The 9,931-nt window shown below is 45.9% G+C and overlaps 1 protein-coding gene across 1 annotated transcript; it reads right to left on the bottom strand.

Annotated features, from left to right (window-relative positions):
• Positions 1 to 5,402: 5,402 nt before the first annotated feature.
• JR316_0004042 (Cytochrome c oxidase polypeptide 5, mitochondrial) lies at positions 5,403 to 6,643 on the bottom strand (the record flags this gene model as incomplete). Its single annotated transcript, XM_047889811.1, has 4 exons — positions 5,403 to 5,452; positions 5,789 to 5,875; positions 5,966 to 6,100; positions 6,361 to 6,643. 4 exons carry the CDS (start codon positions 6,641 to 6,643, stop codon positions 5,403 to 5,405), a joined length of 555 nt encoding a protein of 184 aa, XP_047752185.1.
• Positions 6,644 to 9,931: the final 3,288 nt, after the last annotated feature.

Below are 9,931 nucleotides of genomic sequence, written 5' to 3'. Positions count from 1 at the left end.
ACGTTATTGGTACTATTTCACATTTGTTTTGCGGAAACCATCTATTTATCGGGCTTTTGTTTACGGACTAATGACTTACATATACCTGGACTAGTTTCTATGTTTGTATCGCACTTGCGGACTTTGTATTTGTGGACTTCATCGACTGAATGTGTCAGTTCCTATGCAATGAATTGACTCCTATTTTCTCTCTATAAGACAATGTACTTTGAGAACTTTAACCGAAGTTTGATTTTTGAAGTCTTTATCCACACATTTTATATTTTGTACAAGTCTGAATGATCTTCGGCCATTTCCGGCGAGCTGCACCAATGAGTGGTAGCCATTTTATGCGGAGAATGAAGTTCAAATTAAGCCATCAGTCCGCTATCGCTACGTTGGAAATGCTGGCTGAGCCTTGTAGGTTGAACGCTACCCACTCGATGCTCAGGAATACAGACTGAAGATGAGGTTGGACTCAGAAGGTTTGAAGCGGTGCATTATACATTCGCTTACGTACATATCTGCCCTCAAGAGTTCACATGGGTAATCATTTTAAAACCTGGCTTGCCCGAAAGAGCATCGCTGGCCCGGGTCGAACAATATATCACTCTTCTAATTTTGTCTTAACAGATAAAGTTCGCCGCCTGTCCGCCTAGCCCGTCCCCATGGTAGTACACGGCTCATATACTTTGTGGATACACAAGAGTGTATCTCTTTGTTCTTTTTTATATCATGGGGCAAAGTACTATTTTGTTTGTATCATGGAGCCAAGTACTGCTCCGATGCCAATCAATGCGCAAGCTATGTTTACGTTGATATATCCTGAGGCCTTCTAAGATTATCCGCCGATATGTGGCGCCGGAATAACTGACTGAACCCAATAGAGCAGGAGAAACTTCGAAGAACCCTCGATTCGTTGCTGAGATTCATCCTCACATGAATCCTAGCTTACCTCCGGACTCCCTCCCAAGTCCCTGCTGCTTGCATTCATGCGTCAAATGTCTCTACGACCAGAGCGCCAGGTATACTAGCTTTACTTCCAGAAGCAAGATACCTACAACCGCCTCTCATATTATGCTTTCTCCGTCATTACCCTCGTCCAAGGTCTCAAACTCGGGAGAAGACTGGTGCAGACCCCGCAGAGCCAATAGGTAGGTATAAGTTTAACATTAAAAAGAATTGAGCTAATGATTCAAATGGGTTCTTTCTAGCTGCGTAATGGAATTGTTGGTTGCGACCTGAGCGGGTGCCAAGCGGCACCTTTCCCCTCATCCTGAGTTCGACACGTCAGAATTTCTCGGAGTACACACTCCTATCTCTGCGTCCACAATACGGGCCGTCTACTACTGCTAGGGGATTCTACTACTGCTAGGGGATGAGCTATTGAGGGACAAAGTAGGACTGAGAACTAGGAGGTTTTAGGAGCCTTGTGAACGAGGTTAAAGTCCCATGTAAGTGAGTAAAATTTCTCTCGCTACTACAGATAGCTAACGGGCTTTCTTCTGCAACAAGAATCTAGAGACGACACGAAGACCCATGAATTCTATTCCTACAAGGTGGCGGATATGTACCGCCCATAACGAATGAAGTTTTGACTTCAAACTATAGTGCCATTTTGGACCCTAATGACGCCTACCTGGCTGCAGATAGTGGTGGAGATGGTATTGAACGGCGTGCCCAACCCTCGCGCTGGTTCAGTCTCGTTAATCGTCGTTATAGTCTCGTTGATCGTCGTTATAAATTTCACCCCAAACATATCTCTGTAAATTGTGCGCTTGCACCTCGAACGGGTCTATATATTCGTTGTATCTTATTGTCCATATGTCATGCGTTTGTTTAAATTAATGTATCGTCTTCTAAGGAATAAATTTTCTCCTAGAAGCTCTTCGTCTTACACTATTCAGACGCCTATACATACATACATCGAGCTGAGCGATTGAGGGATACATTTCCTTATCCGGCACCATGGACCAGCGATCGACTATCAGCAGGAACATCCATAGTTACACGATCCTTAACGTGACAGTCAACACAACGCAACGAAGGTAGAAATCCTGGATTTCATGTTGTAAACTCCAGGTCAACTCTTGGCGAAGACAAAGCGAGGAACATGTTGTTATGTAACAGTCACAGGGATCCACACCCAGGATTGGGAAAAACCTAGAAAAAATACAAAGCGGGAATATCGTTGAGCAGGACACTGACACTGACAGTCTTGAGGCATCCGGGGACCTGAGAAGACACGGACGCCGATTGTCAATTGGATTCCATGCATAGTGTGCTCCGATAGCGTGCGTTGTGTGACAATGTGTGCTTACTAGCCTGGTGCTATATTGAGATGATACCCGCCATGTGAGAACGGTATTCTGCGTTTCATAGATATTTCGAACATAGATCAATTCACAATACGTAAAATTCTTCCTTCGCGACGTGCATCTGATTTCCATCGGATTGGCCTGGTTCTATATTACTATATGTGGCTGAGATGCAAGCGTCGGCAGCTATCTACACGCTACACACCGATGCCCACAGTAGAACAAAGAACGCCTCCGAGTCCTAGACAATGAAAATCTGTTGTTAGCAACTGTCAATAGAATCGCCCACAAAGCGCTGCGCGGGGGTTGATGAATCCTGGATGTTATTGTTTTTTCTCTGAAATTAGATACATAGATACAATTGCTGTAGCATGTCAAACTTACTTCTGTTGAGCGTTGAGCGAGAGACTAGTGTGCCCAAATGTGAATCCAACTGTCAATAGAATCGCCCACAAAGCGCTGCGCGGGGGGTTGATAAATCCTGGATGTTATTGTTTTTTCCCTGAAATTAGATACATAGATACAATACAATTGTTATAGCCTGTCAAACTTACTTCTGTCGAGCGTTGAGCGAGAGTCTAGTGTACCCAAACGTGAATCCATGTTTACGGAACGGAATAACGTTGAGACTACTTCCTGCCAAGACCAGGACCCTGGGTATTTGACCCAGAGGACGTTCCGTCGGACGGACAAAAATTTTGAAAATCGACCCCTTCGGACGTTCCAAAACCGGACAAAAATGACTGATTTTGAGCAAAATGACGTTCCAGAAATACGGACAGAAAGTTGCAGGACCGCCGAGGTCGATCCAAAATCCGGACATATATTCGAATGACGACCAACAAATATGATCTAACAGCTAGTGTATAGGTATAATGAGTAAATGTTTCCTGCCCGTTGTCTTGCACCAGGTTAGTCTTTCAAGCCCCCGTGTGGCCTTTCATTTTTCTCTTTGTAAACCCTTAGTTCAAAATAATCCGTGTAACCGTAAAAATAACAAAAAAATCTAATGAAATTTTACAAATTGTGAATTACTGTCGATCAGCTAACATCGTCGGCTGGCTACCTCTTTCCTTCCATGGCTGACAATGTCATCGACCTCAATGACAATGGCCCTTTTTTGAATCAGACTGGATTCTCACACTCTTCGACGGAGTAGAAAACATCAAAAGGGCGATGAAAATGTTTGCAAAGCGAAATTTAGATAATATTACATAGATTTTCGCATTACACATTCATTTGTAGTTATGTATTGCTACCAGCAGCTTTTTTTCGATGACAAGAGTTTGTAAAATGGTTCTAATTGCTGCTGCGCGGGCGCAGCAGCGAAAAAAATCGATTTTCGAACCTGTCCGGACACAAATTGGGCCTCTGGAGGGTCGTTCCCAAATTCCGGACAAACTTCTGAAAAAATTGATAGGTCGTTCTATATCCGGACAAAATTTTTGAAAATCGCTGAAAATCGGGACGGACAAAAATCCCAGAAATCTACCTTTTTTGGGAACGTCCTCTGGGCCAAATACCCAGGGTCCTCCAAGACCCCACCCAACACGGAGTTCATTATGGGTTCATGTTCATGTAAAATGTCTGAACGGCCTTCGAAGTGATCAACTCCTCATAAGTTCATCGTGCCCTCAATGTCAAAGATGCCCCTGTAAATGTGCGTTGACTATCGCCAGCACATGACCGTGTTGATAAGTATAGATTGAGTACCGTGATATAGGCGGGTGGCTTAGAGTCTATCAGCTCCGATAGCTTATTCAATACGGTTTTATTCTCCCCGGTACAGTCGTAATAAATAGCTATCCTGCCGCCCTCGACTTGCGGTCATTGATGATTGGGGCAATCGGCATGCGCCGAAAAGGAAATAGGTCACCACGCCCGAGGATGGCCTAGCATTAATCATAGTATCTAAAGATTATTGTGGAGTTGTAGTGAGCGCGAGCAATAAACTAGATAACACTACAATTAATGATTGGCATACAGTCAATGCTATGCCTAGACTCAATCAAAATCCCTGTTTTGCAGGGAGGTAAACCTGCTTATGTAAGCTATGTGCTTTCGATAGTTCCAACTTCCATGGTGAATCTCGTATAACGGCGTTGTGAGAGTCTGTACTTCGGTGTACATCCAATCTTAGTGGCTTAATCATGTTCATCGCGAGATTAACACAATGAGGAAAAGGGTCAAACAATGGCCGTACGGGGTAGGGATCTTCATAAGCTAAGATAGGCAAAGGACTTTCCAAATATGTACTACAAAGTTGCCAATCATGCACATGACTCAAAAGGTGGTCTGTGCCCGCCCCCTTAACGGCGATGGAGGCACAATGCGCCACTCGGAGTGTGTATCTGTGTGAAACAAACTTATTGAATGCATTTCGAGGCCTGAAGAACACCGCTGCTAACAGGACGGAAAGATGGTGAAATGTGTGAAGGGCTATTAGGCACGGAATCGAGTTGAAAGCCATGCAGGTGGCCATGGCGCCCAGAGCTGAATGACTACAATGCTTCCTAATCCTATGAGTCAACCTGGATCTTTTTCAAGTCAAAAACTAAAAAAAAACATTTAATATTCTGTGTAGATATGTTTACTTGACCTTCGAACTAATGGCCACCATTTCAACGCAACCCAGAATTGATCGTTATATACGACCTAGAAGAAATATTTGTTAATCTGAGAGTCTAAATCTTCAATCTTTCAAGGGAAATCCAAGGCTCCAGCAGTCATGCGGACTATACCGCCGAACGATGTGTCCACATGCTCGACATCTACTTGTGCTCAGTACTTGGTTGCAGAAGGAAGCAATGACAAACGAGTCTGCAAGGCCTTTTGAGCATTCGACGAGAATTAGGGGCAAAAGTCCGGTCACCACAAGCATCTCATCCCCCTCCTCCATTAACCAGCAAATACTCCTTACAAGTTAATGTTAGCATTCCAAGCCTGAAGGTGCGAAATATGAAGTACGAGAGCAACTTGAAAAAAACAAAGTTCAATGCGAGTGCCAAACAAGAAGCAAGTGTGCCATTCGAATGTAATAAAGAAAGGTAGTAGGTATTGCTTGCGATTCTCGATTTCTGTTGGAAAAACAAAACGAAAAACCCTCTATTTGGATTGGACGAAGCCCTTGCCAGTGTAGCCCTCTGACGAGATACCTGTTAATGAGAAAAAAGAGGATTAGTAATTATATTCGGATGAACGAAGTACAGTGGTTTAGAGACAAAAGATGCGCATATATCAAGAGAATGAGCAAAGATAAGGGGCGAAGGACTGATAAAAAGCTAAAACATTGCCACCCATGAACGGATGGAGTATACCGCCGAAGGTGCGGTGATAACCATAACCCAAGTCCAAAAAGGAGTGGAGCTCCACGCATTTCTCCAGCTTTCCAGTAGGAGCAGCAGTAGGAGGATTGCAAAGAGGTGGGATTGAACCGAAAAACAAGAAGAGAAAAAACACAGAACGAAGTAAAATAGAAAAAGATAACGCACCAGTGATAGGGTTGATCTTTGCCTCGATAGCACGCTCGTTCGACGCTTCCTGCCACTCCTTGGTCATAGTCTTGGGCAGGGGTTGAGCTGAATAACACAAAAACAAGAAGAATTGCCAGCGTCAGAAAGTTATATCACACGACAAGGGGTAGGAAAACGCGAGACGCGATAACGCACCGAACTGCTTGAGGACGAAGTAAAGAACACCGGCAGCGCCAACAAGGCCAGCAGTAGCGGCGAGAATCTTGACGTTGTCTCCGGGTTGGCTGGAGGGGGTTCTGGGGCCGTGAGGTCCGAAGGCGACATAGTATGCTAGAGTTTGAAATTGGAGAGTAGAGGGGGAGAAAGTTTGTCGTCAGCACACCAACCCTCCACCTCCACACGACACGACACGACAACACAGCAAGACACGACAAACAAGTAGCCAAAGCCACCCGAACAATGTTCCATCCACCAAACGCCCAACAAAACTCCTCCAACATACCCTTTACCTCCAACTCCAACTCCACTCCAATGCCAAAAAGCCGGCCAGAAAACACAAAGACAACCCAAAAAAGAGTTGAACCACTCACCAGCCTTCTTCTCATCCAGCGACAGCTCCTTCCAGTCCTTCTGCTGGAGCACCTCGAGCTGCTCATGCACGGAGACCTTCTCCTCAGCGCTCAGCCTCGCCCACTGCGCCTCGATATTCGACAGCGGGATCGGCGCCGACGCAGCGCGTCCCTGCGTCGCAGGAGACGAGGCGGACGCAGCGTGCTCCAGCGTCGCGGTTGCCAGGGTGCGGCGGCTCGCGGTGTTGTTCAGAGCGCTCTTCAGCGCGGGAGTTGCGGTGCGCGCCAGGCGGAGAGCGTTCATTTTTGGTGCCGTGGAGGGTCCTAGGTGATTTTTTAAGGGGTTTTAAAGATTATATTTGCTCTAGGAGGGAGAGGGAAAGGGAGAGTAGCTTGCACAGCGCGACGGGGGCTACGTACGAGGGGGAGAAGAAATGGGGCCAAAACACGGGTAAACTAGGTCGTCTCAAATCGGACTTCGGATCGAGCCGGGTCGCCCCTGCCTTTTATCACAATTTGATGGGCGTACGACAAAAACACGAACAGTCGAGACGACTCTAGATTTGATATCGTGCAAATGCGATTTTTTTATGAAGAGAGAAAAGATTGGAAAACATAATAGGGAGATTGGATATGAGGATAACAAAGTCGACGACATTGAACAAGAAAAGAGAAAAAAACAGAGGAGAAATCAGGACTTTTCAGAAAAAAACATGAGACGGGATGAGCAGTATAATACAAGTTAATCGAAATCGATACGACGACAACTCCTTTTTTGTAACGCACAACACCACACACACCCCTTCCCCATTCCTCATATCCCCCGCTTCCCCAGGCTGTCAAGAAAGTCGAGTCAAAGTCGGAGGCAATTTAGGCAGTGGCGTCGCTTGCGCCGACACCAGGGCAGTCGCGCGAAATGTGGCCTTCAGACCCGCAGGTATAGCAAGCACGCTTCTGGGGTTGGGGGCAGTCGCGGCTAATGTGACCCTATAAAGAAAAACACAATTTACAACATCAGTTCTCTAGTCTATATAAAATGAAAATAGGAAATAACTCACAGTTCCCGAGCAGTTGTAGCACTTGGAGCCCTGCACACAATCACGCGACATGTGTCCTACACCTCCGCAGGTGTAGCTGCATATACATGAATCAATACCACTACCACAGAAACAGGAAGAGAGGAGTCACCAAGTCTTCTGCTGGCCGCCGAATGAGGCATAGCCTCCAGTAGCACCAGCCTCAGGGCACGATCGTGCAATATGGCCAGTTTTGCCACACTTGTAGCACTCAGTGCCCGAAGAGCTGCCGCCAGGGCAGTCACGGGACTAAAGCAAAAACAACATGGCAATAAGAATGAGTACACGACGAAGGAGGGAAGGGTACGTACGATGTGTCCCTCCTGTCCGCACTTGTAACAAGCCTTGGCCTTAGCAGGCGCGCTGCAGTCGCGCGAGACGTGGCCCTCTGCACCGCCTACATCAAATCATATCATATGAGCAAAAACGCCCAGAAAGAAAAAAGAGGACACGCACAGTTATAGCTATATCAACCAACAGATATTATGGTAGAATTGGGAAAGATGGGAGGAAAAAAGAGATCCATCAGTACCCGCCCAGTCAAGACAAGATTCAAAAAAATAGAATGGAAAAAATATCAACAGGAACGCAAAATTGAAAGAAGCCACCGAGGCAATTATGATTCAAGCAATCTCCATCTCCGAAGGAAGACCCAATTGCGATCGGGATGAGATGGGATGACGCAGCATCCAGCAAAATTGCCTCGGACGGAAAGCCAAGAAGCGCGTCATGCGGGGTAAACAAGCGGGTGAAGAAGTACAAGGAAGTATGGTCTCCAAAAGTTCAATAGCGCACCAAGAACACAAAAATGCAAAGAAGGTAAACGGTAAACCCTGAAACGGTGCTTACCAGGTAGGAGTTCCAGCTTTGGGGCAGTTCGCCGCTTGGTGACCGACTAATAGAAAACAGAAAAGAGACTCGTCAGCGATGCAAATCCGGGAAGATTAATGTGAAGGTGCAGATTTTAAGATAGAAATTTAGGTTATGGACGGATTAATGCATGACAGCAGTGTCGTTGTCACAAAGGTCGCTGAGGTAGGACAGTAGGCGAGCAGATTTGCTGGCGAGAGCAGGGCACAAAACGTGGTGCGGGTCGAGAGAGAGAGAGAAGAGTAGAGCAAGAGAAACAAAAACGATTGTATTATGATGTAGCTACGCAAACTATGTTCTCCATAACATCAACACAACGCGACCCCAGTTACAGAGTTTCGACGTAGGAATTGATTGAACAGAACATAGTCACGTAGAGCGAAGGTGAAAAAAAGGGAAAAAAAATAGAAAAGAAAAAAACGACGAAAACGGAAGATAAAAGTCGAAGGATAGATTATTCAAAAAAGGACCGGAAGCGGAATTTCCGCTCCTCTTTCCCCTTCACACCGTTTCCATGTCGTTCCGAAGATAGATAAAAACAGGCAAAGGGGAAAGAGGGCCAAATGCGTCCGGCTCGCGCCCATGCAAAAATAGAGAAAAGAAGGCGGGTACGAGGGTACGGGTATGGGTAGGTATGGTATGATACGATAGAGGGGCGATAGTGTATAGATAACAAAACGCCGACATCCACGCCGACCCACGACACAGAAAAGGAATAGAAGAAATGAGAACATGGAACCAGACTTGACCAACTCGCGGTCAATGTCACGTCATGCCCCCTACTCGACGAAAAATGCAAAAACGAAAAAAGGGATGGAAGAAAAGAGAAGGGGGAAGGAGGAGAGAAAGAGAATCAACACGCACAACCACCGCAGTTGAAGCATCCACGAGGACCAGACATTCTATATGAAAATTGTTTTTGTTGTTGTTGAGGACGAGCGAGTGAGAATGGGATGGGCCTGCAAAAAAGGTCATTCAATGAGATTCACAATCAGAAAAGTAAACTCAGGAAATGTGAACACGAAAGGCGATAGTTTTTCGGGAGGAATGAATAGATGGATGACGAGTGTGCCATTGTTGAGGAATGCACGGAGGGAAGCGCCACCACCAATGATGCTCATGTTGAAACATCGATATGGACGACGAGAACGCCAAACACAGCAGCGCCTTGGGACATTCTGCGAGAGGTGCGAAGCCCGTGGACTTTCCCTTCACATTTGGGAGGAGAACACCGACAACTGGTCGTGCAACAAGCAAGAGGAAAATGCCCATCCCATCCATGCCAACCAAACCCAGCAACAGCAAGCCCAAACCGTTCCCGTTAAAGTGACCAAGAGAAACGGAAAGGAATACATACCTAGCAAGAGCTAAGCGCGAGCGCGAGACGAGAGTGTTGAGAAAAATCGTGGTGGGCAAAGGTGGTTTATAACAGAGAAAAAAAAAGACAGGTAATGGGAAAAACAACTTTTAACGCCGGGAGCAATATCCCAACTCCACCAAGAAAAATTTAATTAACCGTTTATGCCGAGATAACACTATATCGGGACTATTAGGTAATTAGATAACCCTCTTCGGGCTTTAATTTTTGCACCGCAGTTCGGCTTTAGCCCCTCCGCTTGCTACTACGACTCTAAACGGGTGCGCAA

This window comes from Psilocybe cubensis, chromosome 3, assembly GCF_017499595.1.
Source record: "Psilocybe cubensis strain MGC-MH-2018 chromosome 3, whole genome shotgun sequence".
NCBI lineage: Eukaryota > Fungi > Basidiomycota > Agaricomycetes > Agaricales > Agrocybaceae > Psilocybe > Psilocybe cubensis.
This window is presented reverse-complemented; position numbering and strand designations above follow the sequence as displayed.